Consider the following 13,983-nt stretch of genomic DNA (forward strand, 5'->3'; position numbering starts at 1 on the left):
GATATTCTGTTTGAGTGAGCTTCTGTGCAGAGGGCAGCTGTGCAGACTGCAGAGCTTTGGGGACTGAAAGCAAGTGAAAGCGGTTAAACACAGACCACAGATGGATGATAGCCTGAAACATAAATGCACATACAGACACCACAAATATCCAGATATTTGCTTTCTCTGTTGACTGATGTGAAATTTAAGGATGCAGCATTTGGATTGTGCTTTATTATTCGCTCCTCTTCAGCCGTTCCATATCAAACACAATAAATACAAGAAAATAAATTGTTTCTATCAAGCTGTTTTTTGTACAGTGTGTGACATTATGAGACAGGTCCAGAAAATAGTATTGTTGTGGCTCCAGTTTACAGACCTTTCTTAGAACTGAAGAGGTCGAAATATATATATTTTTTTAACATAGAAATTACAATTAAACGTTAAAACAAATAATAACAAACATAATTCTGTATAACAAAAACGCAGTATATTTCTTTCTCATACGTTTAATCATCTTGTGACCCCTAATAATAATAATAATAATAATAAAACAATAAAAATGATCATAAAACATTATTATTATCGTCATTATTACCACTTTTATTTTGAAATCGAGAATACCGGAACCTGATTGGCTTCTTTCGATATGACGTGAACACGGGAAATGGCCACGCAACCGAGCGGAATCACAACATTGCGTTTGAAGTCTCCGTACTCATCCTCCTTTCGTTTAATTTTAGTCGTTTAATTTTTTTCCATGGCGGCTCTGTCAGACTACCTTTGACGAGCGGGAGTTCGAGAAGAACTCAGATATTTTTAGGTGCGGTTCAGTGCTTTGGAAACATGTTGCCGCTCGCTGTAGAAGCTAACCGCCAGCAGCGACTAGCTAGGAAATGGCTGTTCGGCTGTGATGTCTGTCACTGTGCGAAGTAAGTGAAACTATGTCGCTTTACACACAATATCTACTTTAAAAGCTTTATCATTGTGATACCTTATTGTATAAGCTACCTTCTGTGCTTCTCCAGCTTTAATTAACGGCTGAAATGTGGCACCAAAGCGGGAATACACAGCTAAATAACGGCCTGGTTGCTCACACAGGAGTCCTGTGTTGCAGGGTGAGAAACCTAAATTGTGTGTGTGTGTGTTTGTGTGTGTGTGTGTGTGTGTGTGTGTGTGTGTGTGTGTGTGTGTGTGTGTTTTCAGATGACAAGAAGACGAGCAAAATAGTAGTGAAGCTGCTGGAAACCTGTGTCCTGTGCGACCGGCGAACAGCATGTGACACAGAAGCTCTCTGCTCACCAAAAAGTTGGTTTTAATCAAGATGCCTCGTCTGGAAGAGGTGGCCAACGTTGCCCTCAGGGTGCCAAGCATACTGGTGCTGGACCTGCTCTATAAATGTGATATAGAAGGTTTAACAGAGCATCTCAAGGCCAAAAATGAAGACATGCTCTTCAAATACAAATATGTCATCTGGAACATGTACTACCTAGGTAAATATACGATATATGAAATAATATGATGTGCTCTCCTCTCTGCCCTGAAAAAGTTCTTTGGTTGCTTTGGCTGTATGTTTAGGATCTTTATCCAACTGAATGATAAAAACCTCCAAACTTTCCTTCCATTATTTTGACAGATGTTGTTTTTTGTTTCGTCAGTGCTTAGAACTACTTATCTGTTTTGATGACTACCCCAGAAAATGTCAGACAATAGAATTACGTCCTGAAGGGAAAAAACATATTTTCATTCAATTTAATTTTCACCTTTTTCTCGGAAACAATTATGCTTTAAATGTTAAAAACTGACTTTAAAATGTTAGCTGTCTGCAGGGATTTCTTACGCCACTTCACCTATGCAGGCTGCACACAGAAGGAAAATGTCTGACAGACAAAACTCCATTAACACTTGTACTATAAAGAGAATCTTTATTGTGAGACTGTCTTGCAAAATACTTGAGATTGGACATAACGATGTCAGTTTTTTACAGCTTAGTCAGCCTGATAAGGAAAGTCAGCATTGCAAAAATTTACTGAAAACTGCGAAATACAGCAGATCTGGTGGCGACAAAGGACGGATGTGAATGTACCTTGTGTGCATCTTTTCACTCTCGGCTACAGAAAACATGAGAGTTCTCTTTTACCCTCCAGGTCATCTGATAAACGTGGTGGTGTTGGTTTTGCCATTGAGACACATTGTGACGCTCTACCTCCATATCCTCGCTGCCCTTCTCCTATACATGGGGCATCAGATTTCCAAGTGAGATATCATCCTACTACTACTACTGCTATTATTATACTTCCTGGTCTTATTGCACCAGGATCATTTTTCTTTCCTGCAGTCACAGTGCTTCTCTGTCTGTATATCAAGAATAATTCAGCCCGATAATTACTTTTAAGATCACATCAATGCACTTTCATAACTTAAGAACAATGTGCAAGAAAGCTTCAGGCTTAATACTGTTAAATAAAGGCCAGACTTGACTTATTTGTGCATCAATAAATGAATCAATAAACTCCTCAAAATAAGAAGTAAACAAAATCATTAATTAACAATGCAAAGAAATAATTCCATAATTTGTCACCTCAGGATTATATTTTCCTCTCAAATGTTTGTGCAGCTATTATGATGACATATATCTCCTAAAATAAACAACATACAGTGTAAATATATTTACATTTTTTTCTGTGTGTTTTACAGGGATTATATTCGTGAAGAGCTGCAGTATGGGTATGAAGGAGCAGTGTACCTTGACTCTCTGGCCTTCAACAGATTTGTCTCTGCAATGACTAGTAAGTCCCAGAACCAAACTTGTATGTAAATGCATATTACTTAGCATTTTTGTTTGCCATTTTTCTATAGCTCTTTGATGTTTGCATTGCATAGGGCTTCACAAAAAAAAATATTCAATTTAGTCCCTTAACACACCACTCTAGCCAAATTCTTTCTTTCTAAGCTTTGTAAAAATGATTGTATGTCACTATGTGTGACTAACAGATATTCTGTACTAGCTTGTTCCAGTCTTCATTGAAACTATATCATGTTTTAAGTATAATATTCAAACCCATGACTCTCCCAGAATGTCACCTTAATATGTTTGGTGTCTTTGGGAACTTAAGGTTCTAGTCTACAGTTTCAAATAAAGTTATGTGTTTGAATAAAATTTGAGTGTCGTACTCACTCCCTTACTTGTGAGGTTTACGACATTAAAGGAGGGCTGCTGATTTTCTATATGTTTGTTATTGTCAGCAAATTCTACAAAAAGACCAGAACAACAGTGAATGTATCCCACTAACAAGTGTTGTGTCTGTGTATCCAGAACCTGCTTTAGCTTATTCGTCTGCCTGTTAGAACACATCAGTGAGCCCCAACTATGCACTGGTTGACATGTCTCTTCATTATAGAAAAACATGGGCACTGTAGGCTGATGTGCTACCTTACAGGCACTACTCTACAGAGGCTGTGAAAGTGATCACCACTATTAGTCTGTGGAGCTGTTTCTAGGTAAACTGCGGTGCCTGTACTTGTAATGAAGAGACATGTTGCTCAGTGTAACCTAGATGTTTACTGATGGGTTTTTACTTGTTTTTGCACAACCATGGAGCTTTATGGCACAGAGGAAAAGACTGAATCAGGTTCACACAGATATAACTCTTGTTCGTGGGATACAATCATTGTTGTTTTGGTCTTTTCATAGTGTTTGTAAACAACAAGAAAAATAAAGAACAAAGAAAATCACCTTTGAGAATCGAAATAAGCTGTAAAATGAAGCCATGTTTGTGATACTGAAATATAAAATTTCACATAAATATATAATGTAGTCAAAAACCATCAACTAATATTACCTGATAACTTATTAACTCTGTTTAGGTATCGTCATCATCAGCTGTCATGTATACAGTCTGTGGCCATGGTTACCCCATCTGTCTCAGGTGTTTAAGGAGGGGAAGTAAATTGGCTAAGCTTTACAGTCGTGGTCACTTTACTTTCTGCTCAGGTCAGATTATTCTCAGCACGCTGTGTGCCTTCCTGATGAAGACCAGAAAGGTGTGGTTGTTCTCCGCTCACATGCTCCCCCTGCTGGCCAGACTCTTCGCTGCTCCTCACGCCACGCTGCTAACTGTCAATACTTTCTCCATGGGACTGACTGGATCGGGGATCGTTATCTTCCTCCTCTCAAATCTGTTTGTGCCATATCGCCTCGCAAGGGCTGCCTATTCAGAGCTGCTTCAGGTGGAGGTACTCTTATTCTGAAATCCTCATTTATACCTAAATGTTTTCACTGATTGTCTGAAGGGGTCGTAGATCCTTATCGCTGCTTTTATTCAAGTTTTTTCTCTTTTGTTTAAGATTTGACAAGTTTAATAAAACTGCATCTGCCTCAGTTGACGAAGTTAAGATATTTTGACTGTTGTGTTTGTTTGTGTCTGTTCATTTTTCCATTTTATCAATACCCTCTACTTATTTAGAAATATTCAATTTCCTCTTTCAACACTCTCTGCAGGTTTATTAAGTAATAATATAAATAAAAACAGTTTTCCTTGATTTTGTGTCTCTACAAGTGTCAATAAATCCAAATTAGATGTCATATAAGTTTGTTTTCCATTATTCTTATGTGTATTTATCACTCAAAAATGTTTTTTTTTCACATTTTGACTTCTATGTTTTAGCATTTATTTGTAAACATGTTTCACATTTACTCACATGTCTCTACCTGCTTGTCAGTACTGGTTTTTGTGGACTGTGTGCTTTAACACGCCTCCTCATCACATCACTGGTTTCTTGTCCTTCAGGTGATCGAACTGTACAGACTTCTGGCTGTGGGAATCTCTCTGTGGAACCAGTTTGCTGTTCCAGTGCTCTTCAGTGTCTTCTGGTCTGTTCTGTTTGTTGTCCAGCTGTGCTCAGATGCCATGTCTGGCAACGCTGCCTCAGCAGCCCATCAGGGAATCATGTTCTTCCTGCTCACAAGGTGTGATGTAATTATGTGGCTTATACAGTGCTTGTTATTCTTTTGTGAATGTTTGTGCAATACATGATATATCGTGTGTTTTTTTTTTTTAATCAACGGATGTATTTACAGTGTGTCTGAATGTTGTGCCACACCGTACTCCCTTCTGGGTCTGACCTTCGTGGTGTCTTATCTGGCTCTCGGACTGCTCAACCTATGCAAGTTCTACCTGGGAGGTTATGCAGCTGTTCAAAATGAGAATGTCATGCACAGGTGAGATGTTTTCACTCATATACTATCACTAACTCCTCCTTTGGTCCAGTTTCCACATTTAAAGCTGCAGAAACACACTGTTGAGAACACAAAGTGGCCAAATAGTCACAGTTATGTTCATGTATCAAATATTTCAACAAACTCTACCTTAGTTACACCTAAAGCAGTTATAGAGCAACATTGTGATTAAATTTGAGTCATATTTTTGGCAAATTTGAGTCCAATATTCCCTCGCTTTTAGCTCTGGTTTTAGTCTTTGCAAACTCCTGAGGGAAATGTCAGCCCTTTAGCTACTAACTGCTCCACCATATTCACCAGCTAATCCCTATCTGTGTCTGTCTGCTCTTTGGTGTTGAGAAGGTTTTGTACAGTGGCCTGTCTTTGAAAACAGCTGCCTGCTGCAGCCGAAAACGACACTATGAGAGCTCAAACTGTAAAGCTCTTATGTTTAACGATCTTTATTTAAAAAGCCGATGTGTTGAATGTTGTGTGAAACCATCATTCTAATGGTTTTATTTACCACTCACTTGGGAGCGCACCAGTCACATAGTGGCAGCAAAAATTCTGGGTGATTTCAAAACAGAAATTACTCAAAACCGTGCTGCTGGATTATTTGGAAAATCCCCTCACTTAATGCACTTAAACTGGAGACACCTACTGTAGCAGGAACTGCACAGAGACAGGTTTGAGTACTTTGGCAGGTGTTTATGTTGTTGGCAGGTTTTTTAAGTACATTGGCAGGTGTTTGTGTGTGACCACAAACGCCTGCCAAAGTTGGCATTGCACAAGATACAGTCACGAAACTTTACAGGTGTGTAGTTGAGATCACAATGAAATCTGAGTTCAAAGGTAGGTGTGGTCAAACCTATAAGTAATGAGTGCTTATGTAATAATGTACTAATAACTTCTAAGCACTCATGGGTCACAATGTCAACATGTGAGATCCCAAGATGGTTTCTAGTTTTCATTACTGCTGATTATTTTATTAATTAATCGATTAATTGTTTGGTTTATAAAACATCATTACATTGTGAAAAGTGCCCCACACATTTTCCAAAATTCCATCTTCAATTTATTTGTTTTGTTTAGTCATTTAAACCCAAAGATACAGATTTTCATTACATAATAAAAAAAGAAAGCCAATGCTCAGAGCTGAGAAACAGGAAGTGGCTAAGTGGATATTTATGCTTAAAAATGACCTAAACGATCAAAAAAATAATAATAATAAAATAGTTCCAGATTTTAATGTCTGTCATTTGAATAATTGACTTATTGTCGCAGCTGTAATAATTATTATTTTGATTCTGTCTAGATCAGTGTTTTGATTACAAGAGATTTGTAATAAGAGCGGAATTATTCATGAGAGATGAGATAAAACTTAATGAGTAGAAAATGTAAAGTAATTCAGTAGAAAAAGACAAATATAATTCAGGAATACTCATGTAGAGGAAAGCAAAACAATGTAAAAAAAAAAAAAGGTAATAATAACGGGAAAAAAATAGATTAAGTAATGGAAAGAGCCTGGAGCTCTTGTTTTGTTTTTTTGTTCGCTGACTCAGCTGCAGAGATTCTGCAGCTGAAATGACCAACTGTACTGTACAAGTCAAAAGTGAAGGTGCTGTAACCTTGTCCTTTGGTTAACCTCAGCTCTTTATCTTCTTCCTCAGAGGAGTGACTGAGGGCGTCACTCTGCTGCTGCTTGCCCTCCAGACTGGTCTGTTAGATATGCAGGCACTGCAGCGCACCTTCCTCCTCAGCATCATCCTCTTCATCGTGGTGACTTCAACGCTGCAGTCAATGATCGAAATCACAGATCCGATCATTCTAGCTTTGGGTGCATCCCGCAACAGGTAACAAGAGGGAATTTCACTTTATCTAATGAGGTGGAAGTAAAGCATGCTGGGTTGTAAAGTGACACGTTGAAGAGTAAAATGTTTTAAAAAGCACTCTGAGAATTTTGTATTATTGTTCATTCACTTGTGTTTCTTCTGTGCATCAAGGAGTCTGTGGAAACACTTTCGTGGCCTCAGCATGTGTCTCCTTCTGCTGGTTTTCCCAGTGTATATGGCTTACAAAATCTCCCAGTTCTTCCACATGGACTTCTGGCTCCTTATACTGGTGTCCAGCTGCATGCTGACTTCCCTTCAGGTAGGAGGAGTGACTTTGTAGGTCTGGAAGAAATGAAGGTGGATTACTCTCTGAAAAATGTGTTTAAAGATTAAAAGTCAGAAAAATGAAGTGACTGAATAATATGATTAACACAGTTAAAATAAAATAACGGAGTTACCAGGAACTTTATTATTTTAAATAATTGACATTTTCTATTTTGACATCACTTTGAAACATTTGACATTTGACTTAGATAAAATGATTAGTTGACTGACTGAAAATTAATCAAATTAATTTTGATAATTGAATAGATAGATATGCTTTGACTTTGGTGCCCTCCAGTGGTCATATCAGACAAGACACTGGGGCAGATGGAGAGCATCTCACAGTCTTTTCTACACACAAAAATCTATGTCATACTTTTCCTGGGGTCCAACATTACAACATTAACATCCAACAACATTGACAGGCACAACAAAGGAACAATAACAATCTTGGTTCATCTAAACTTTCATACTGCAAAAAAAAAAAAAATTCAAAGGAGCCATTCCAGTGGATTTCGAAGTGTAATGTGACCCCTCCTCATCTGCCCTGTTTGATAACATAATATCTTCGAAAACAAACAATGGGAACTATTAAAAACTATTATATTCCGTAATTGTTAATAATTCATGAATAAACCGCATCTTAGTACATCCTCGACCTACAGCATGTGAAATCAGTTTTTTTAAGTGGCTGCAACCTTGGAACTTCATATTTAAGGCGTAGTCCTTTAATTAAAGATTGTATTCATCTGACCTGTTTTTAATGTTCTAAGTCATAAAGATGTTTGTCTGATTATAAACCTAATATATGGAGAGAAGACCTAGAAACAAATATTACACTGGAAGACTGAGAACCAGCTTACACTGAGATGAAGGGGACATGGTTTCATTATGTTCACCAGTGCAGGAATAAAACACTTGAGAGGAGGTAAGAAACACAGAAAGAGCATTGAAAAAGGCGTCCCAGTGGATATTATGGTCGTTCTCACAAGATCATAAGCATATTAAAAGAGAAAAAAAGAATAATAACTCTTTGTTTTCTGCAAGACAAAAGATTCATTGCAGTGTTTTGGAAAGAGACCGACAGACCATGTATCAAATTATTGGCCAAGCAGATGCTATTACTCGACCACTGGAAAAGGTTACTTATAAATTAAGTTTACGGATGTAAATGTAAGTGTATGGATTTGAAAGATGATGAAGATGAGCAGTGAGGACTCCTGGGTCTAAACCTTCTAGCATGTTTTGTGTGAGCTCTAAAAACAGTATTTATGTGCAGTTTGATTAAGAATTATATCCTGATCACTTAAACAAACTTACATGCACACCTGGTGTCTGAGAAGCAACTTGTTCTTTGTGTTTCATGTTTTCTGTTTGTTCTTAATTTTTTGTTGTTTTTTATATTTATTTATATCCCAGAGGCAAGAAATTAATAAAAACATTGTTTAAACATTTTTAGAAAATAAATATGTTTGTCATGTTTTCCAGGTTACAGGCACTATGCTGATCTACTCCCTCTTCATGGTGGAGCTGTTCCGCAGCGACCCGATTGAAAGCCTGGACGAAGTGATCTACTGGGTGAACGCTGTCAGCAGGGTGCTGGAGTTTGTGGTGGCGCTGTGCGTGGTGGCGTACGGCACCTGGGAGTCGCTGTTTGGAGAGTGGAGCTGGATGGGAGCCTCCGTCATTATCATTCACTCTTACTTCAACGTTTGGCTCAGAGGTCAGTCTGGCTGGAGGAGCTTCCTGCTCAGACAGGAAGCAGCTAAGAAGATCAACTCCCTTCCCAAAGCCACGGCTCAGCAGCTGCAACAACACAACGACGTCTGCTCCATCTGCTTCCAGGTAAGTCACACTGTCATGGGCATGTCATTGGAGTAAATCCAAGGCCAGGAATGTTTTACAAAATATAAAACCTCATTATAGTTATAGCACACCTGGTTGCAAACGTCTTCAGTCTTGTTTTATTTTCTCATAACCCACACAACAGCATTAAATTACACAACAGAAGAATGAGAAGCCAAAGCGTACATATCAAACTTCCCCCGACTACATATTTAACATATAAAACTTGACTTAGAAAGGTAAATACAAAGGAAATATATGATAATGAGGTACAGAAAATAAAGAATTCACTAATAATCACCTGAACATAATAATATATTTTGGGGGGAAAAAAATCAAATCTCTCACTTCTGACTTCAGACTATTGACAGCATCACTTTATGTTTGATTTTCTGTCACTTGAATATGAGCAAATCTGAATGCAGTTCTGTATTTTCAGCTGGTAAATGGTCAACAACAAACATCTGACAAGTTAATAACAAAAACCCAGTTATTAATGTGTCATAAAACAAGGCTTTTGCTTTCCTTTATGACTCTGATATGTAAAGTTATTGATTCAGAATTAATGCTCTGTTTTTTTTAAGCTGATTTTTTGACTCCTACAGCCACTGATGAACTATTCAGTCTAATTTAAGACTTTTCCAATCTGCTGGGATTTACATCGATATGAAATTATGTTGCTTCAAAGAGAGTAACACTTTCTCTTCTTTCTAATGAAAAGAGCATAAAAAACATTCTGCATTTTTCTCCTTCCACATCATCTCAGTTTTATTTTGAGAAGTGCTGAAGCATTTCACTGAAATATTCTGACCTTCTTCCTTCCCTGCTGATGTTTTCACACAGAGCTTTTAATGTGTGACAAAAAAAGAGATAGACATCTAAATGAAAACTGACATGGCCACCATTGTGACATCATCAGGACTCTAATGAACAACTAGATTGTAGTGAGTGTGTACCAAGAGGACAGGAAAGGGTTTCTGTTACTGTTTGAGAGAGATGTCTAAATGGGTCTACAGTCCACCTCCATATCATACATACAGTGCTCGGTTTTTTGTTCTGTTGATTCAGGAATATGAGGATAAATAAATCTATATCACTGGTTCCCAACCTGAGGGTTGCAAATTAAATTTTAAACATATTTCTGCCTTGTAAAATATGTTTATTTTTACATTTTTCCTAATATTTGGTTGTTTTTTTTTTCTAATGAACTGCTTGATATTTGGGCGCATTTCAGGCTTTTTAAAAGTTGATCAAACAACACAAGAAAAAAGTGTTTGGTTGAACTGTTCACAGTCAGCATTCATGATATATACATAGCAACCAATGCTTTGAGAAAATCATTATTTTGATTATTTTAACAAATTACTTTTCAAAAACAAAAAAAACTGTTTAACAGTAAAACAAGGAATAAAAAAGTAATTCAAATCCAGAACACAAAGAGAAAAGTTGATGAAATTATTATTAAACAAATAACAATCAATTATGAGAAAGACACACAATTCAAAATTAGTTTTAAGAAGAATTTTATAAGAACATAGGAGTTTTTTTCACGAGCCAAAAATGCCAGTTACTGTGTAAACACCAATAATCAGACTCAAAATTTCAGCACAATATCAGCAGTGAGGTATAGAATTAAACATATAGCGATACATGATATGAGAGCCCAGCTCTGAATGCACATGGAAGACGCATGATATACATTACTGCAAACTGTATATGTAATACTTTAAGCATGTTGGTCGAGTTTTTCCAGTTTAGTTCCTCCTCCTCTTTTACTGATCAGGCATGAAGCTTTGGCCCTCAGCCATGGTTTTTGTTGAAGCCAGTACATTTTCTTTTCCTTTTCCTTGATGATGATGACTAGTTTGTTGTCAAGGAAGCAGCTACAGAAAATCTTGGTAATATAAAAAATTGGTTTAAGAGCTGTCCAGAGGCCTTGTTTTTTTTAGAAAAAGATAAGAGTTCATTGATCTGTGAGGGGAAATCCGCATCACAGCATCACATTGACAGGCTGAGAGGTAAGAAAACAAATAAGGAACTCCGACTGAAATGAGTAAAAGATAAAAGAGATTACTGAAGACAGGTGATATTAAAAAAGGAATTCACAATACAGACATTACAATACCTTAGACTAGATATGTGATTTTTGTAAATATTTGTGCAGACGTAACATAGTGAATGTCCAGTAGCCCTGAATAATAATATACGTAATAATATAATTAAGTATATAATGATATGTATAATATATGTGCAGGATGTGTAATATAGTAATAATGCAATTCTATGAAACAGCATATAATAATATTGTTATATTGTTATGTATGTTTTTTTCTTGACATAGGGACCAATGTTACCTCTAAAATGTTTCCATATGTGATCAAGGGCTAAATAAATAATTTTAGGCCATACTGTCTTTCAATCAGCACTGATTTAACTGTTAAAAAAGTATTAGATTGTATTCTAAGTGTTTAGAAAAAACATTTTAAAAAAAGTCTTGAGTTTAACTTGGTGAACTCTACAGAAACCCTTGTTGCAGATATGAGTGTCAATATCATGGGGGCAACGTGCAGGTGCTTGTTACAGTGTGCAATATTACGCCAATACTGACCTGCAGGTATTGTTGTCAAATCAATTTATGTCTCTTTTCACAGGAAATGAGCTCTGCTGTGATCACACACTGTAAACATTTCTTCCATGGCAACTGCCTCCGCAAGTGGCTGTATGTGCAGGACACCTGCCCCATGTGCCACCAAACAGTCAGACCTACCCCACAAGGTCAGAGCGAGGCTTCAGGTGACGCTCCAGCAGAGAGAGATGCAGGACCAGATCTGACTGCACAAGAGGGGACTCAAAACCAGGACGACAGCGCATCCCAAGAGACACACAGAGACGATGTAACTCCTGATCCCACTGAGCAGCAGAAGGAGAGGGAAAGCTCTGAGGATGCAGCTTGTGGGACAGAAGATAAAGACCGAGCAGCTGAACTTCACAGGAAGGCTGTTCAAGGTCTTCGTTTCAGCTCCAGTGGAGACTTTGTTGGATTTGTCAACCCAGTGTCAAGCTGCTCTTCAGGAGGGCTTTCTAGTTCCCATGTGCTGCTGGGTAAAACTTCTCCTAATATGCACAACTGTGGTGGGGGAAGTGGAAAGGACTCGGCACTGCCATCGACTTCTAATGACGTGAATGAGAATACAATGGAGGGCCAATGTGAATCTGAAGGAGCAGGACTTAAAGACGGCGCTACTTTCTGTCTTAGAGTGCCACAAAACAGCAACGGTAAACACGTCAGCTGTGATGGGACACCTGAATCATGGAACAGCTTTGATTCACTGGGATCAAACAATGCTGACAAAACTCTTGAGGCATTCTCACGTGGTACAAGCCTCGTTGATGGCCAAACACTTGTTAAATCATGTAATGAAAACTCAGAACTCTTAGACTGCATTGACAATCCTCAAAGTCATAAAGGTAATAGTACATATTCAGACTTGGACGTGGACGGGCTCAGAGAGGCTGAACCTGTCCCACAGACTCCCCGCTCTCCTCCGCCTCCACCTTCTCTTGCATAAGCACAGACAACAGTGACTGACTGCCCTGCATCAGTGCCTTGAAGGGTGTAAAAGGGTGACTCCTCCATAATGGAGAATTAAACACATTTGCCTTCTCTCTGTGAACCAATAGGAAAAATAATTGTATCTTTTACCAGACAGTGTAATGAATGTGCTTCAGTTTAGCAGATAACATGCAACTGGATTGAATATAGAGAGTAAATTGTCTTGGGTTAAAATGATAACCTTATTGTGCAATTGTAAAAAAAAAAAAAAAAAGATTATAATTACTAGAAATCACGTGTAGCTATAAAGCAATTATCTTGGGTCAATATTTACCCATTTCTAGCAGGTACAAGAACAGATGTTTACTTAGTGAAATCAAATGACATTTGATTTTTTTTTTATTTTTATTTTTTTTTCCATTTCATTTTCTTTCCTGTATCCTGGTAGTTTTTATGTTTAGCATTTTTGTGTGGTTTAGCAGCAGAATCAACCTTTTGTACTGCAAAGCCTCTCTGTCTCCCAGTATTGCATACAGATGTGAACATGTACTTTTTTTTTTTTTAGTCTCTATATTAATAAAATCATGACTGGTGCACAGTGAGGCTGACATTGTGTGTCAGATTTGTGAAGTCTAAACAGAACATTACTTTTGTAGTGTTCAGCTTGGACAATCCAGAAGAAAATGTTGGCTGATGTTGATTTGTAGATAATATTATAAATAAACTAAATGAAAGCGTTCTGCAACACTGTATAATTTCATAATCATCTACAGTCAATTATTATAATCATCATAAAATGTTCTAAATAGTATTTATCTTGTATGTGTTAAAGTTTTTTAACTCTTTTTAAATCATCTCTTTAAACACTTGTATTGTTGATCATTTCTTTTTTGCTGTTAATTTTTGAAGGGTTTTCCCTGAAAAAATTGGAAGAAAACCATCAGATTTTAAATTAAATTTAAATTAATGTCCCCAATGTCAACCTTGATTCAAGAGACTGAAAATGAAATATTTACAAATAATGTGACCCATATTTGCTGTCTGTGCATCATATACACTGTTCCTATGCTGGGATGTTGCATGACTCCAGGTTTTCTGTATAGTAATTTAATTAAACCTAAACTAAATAAGGAACATATATCATCATGGAAACAGAATATCAGCTGACCGAGGAAAGGCTACAAGTGAACAGAAAAAGTGTGATCTCATTGTATGTCAAATATTGTAAGAGT

General features: G+C 37.3%; 1 protein-coding gene across 1 annotated transcript; it reads left to right on the forward strand.

Moving 5' to 3' along the window:
• Nucleotides 1-635: 635 nt before the first annotated feature.
• Nucleotides 636-13,562, forward strand: LOC139633011 (RING finger protein 145). Its single transcript, XM_071498344.1, has 11 exons — nt 636-911; nt 1,186-1,472; nt 2,127-2,235; nt 2,677-2,768; nt 3,974-4,215; nt 4,770-4,948; nt 5,060-5,200; nt 6,868-7,050; nt 7,201-7,348; nt 8,842-9,198; nt 11,850-13,562. The coding sequence occupies exons 2-11, from the start codon at nt 1,304-1,306 to the stop codon at nt 12,765-12,767; spliced, it is 2,538 nt and encodes an 845-aa protein (XP_071354445.1). The 5' UTR covers nt 636-911; nt 1,186-1,303; the 3' UTR covers nt 12,768-13,562.
• The last annotated feature ends 421 nt before the right edge of the window (nt 13,563-13,983 follow it).

The sequence above is a fragment of the Trachinotus anak genome, unplaced genomic scaffold, assembly GCF_046630095.1.
Source record: "Trachinotus anak isolate AG129_WGS33_773 ecotype Australia unplaced genomic scaffold, CSIRO_AGI_Tana_v1 ptg000015l, whole genome shotgun sequence".
Classification (NCBI taxonomy): Eukaryota; Metazoa; Chordata; class Actinopteri; order Carangiformes; family Carangidae; genus Trachinotus; species Trachinotus anak.

Bases quoted from the DNA above. Each gene is read 5' to 3' on its own strand.
- LOC139633011 (XM_071498344.1), top strand. From the start codon at position 1,304: ATGCCTCGTCTGGAAGAGGTGGCCAACGTTGCCCTCAGGGTGCCAAGC. The intron at 2,236-2,676 runs GTGAGATATCAT...TGTGTTTTACAG, and splicing joins ATGGGGCATCAGATTTCCAA to GGATTATATTCGTGAAGAGC. The intron at 7,349-8,841 runs GTAGGAGGAGTG...CATGTTTTCCAG, and splicing joins GCATGCTGACTTCCCTTCAG to GTTACAGGCACTATGCTGAT.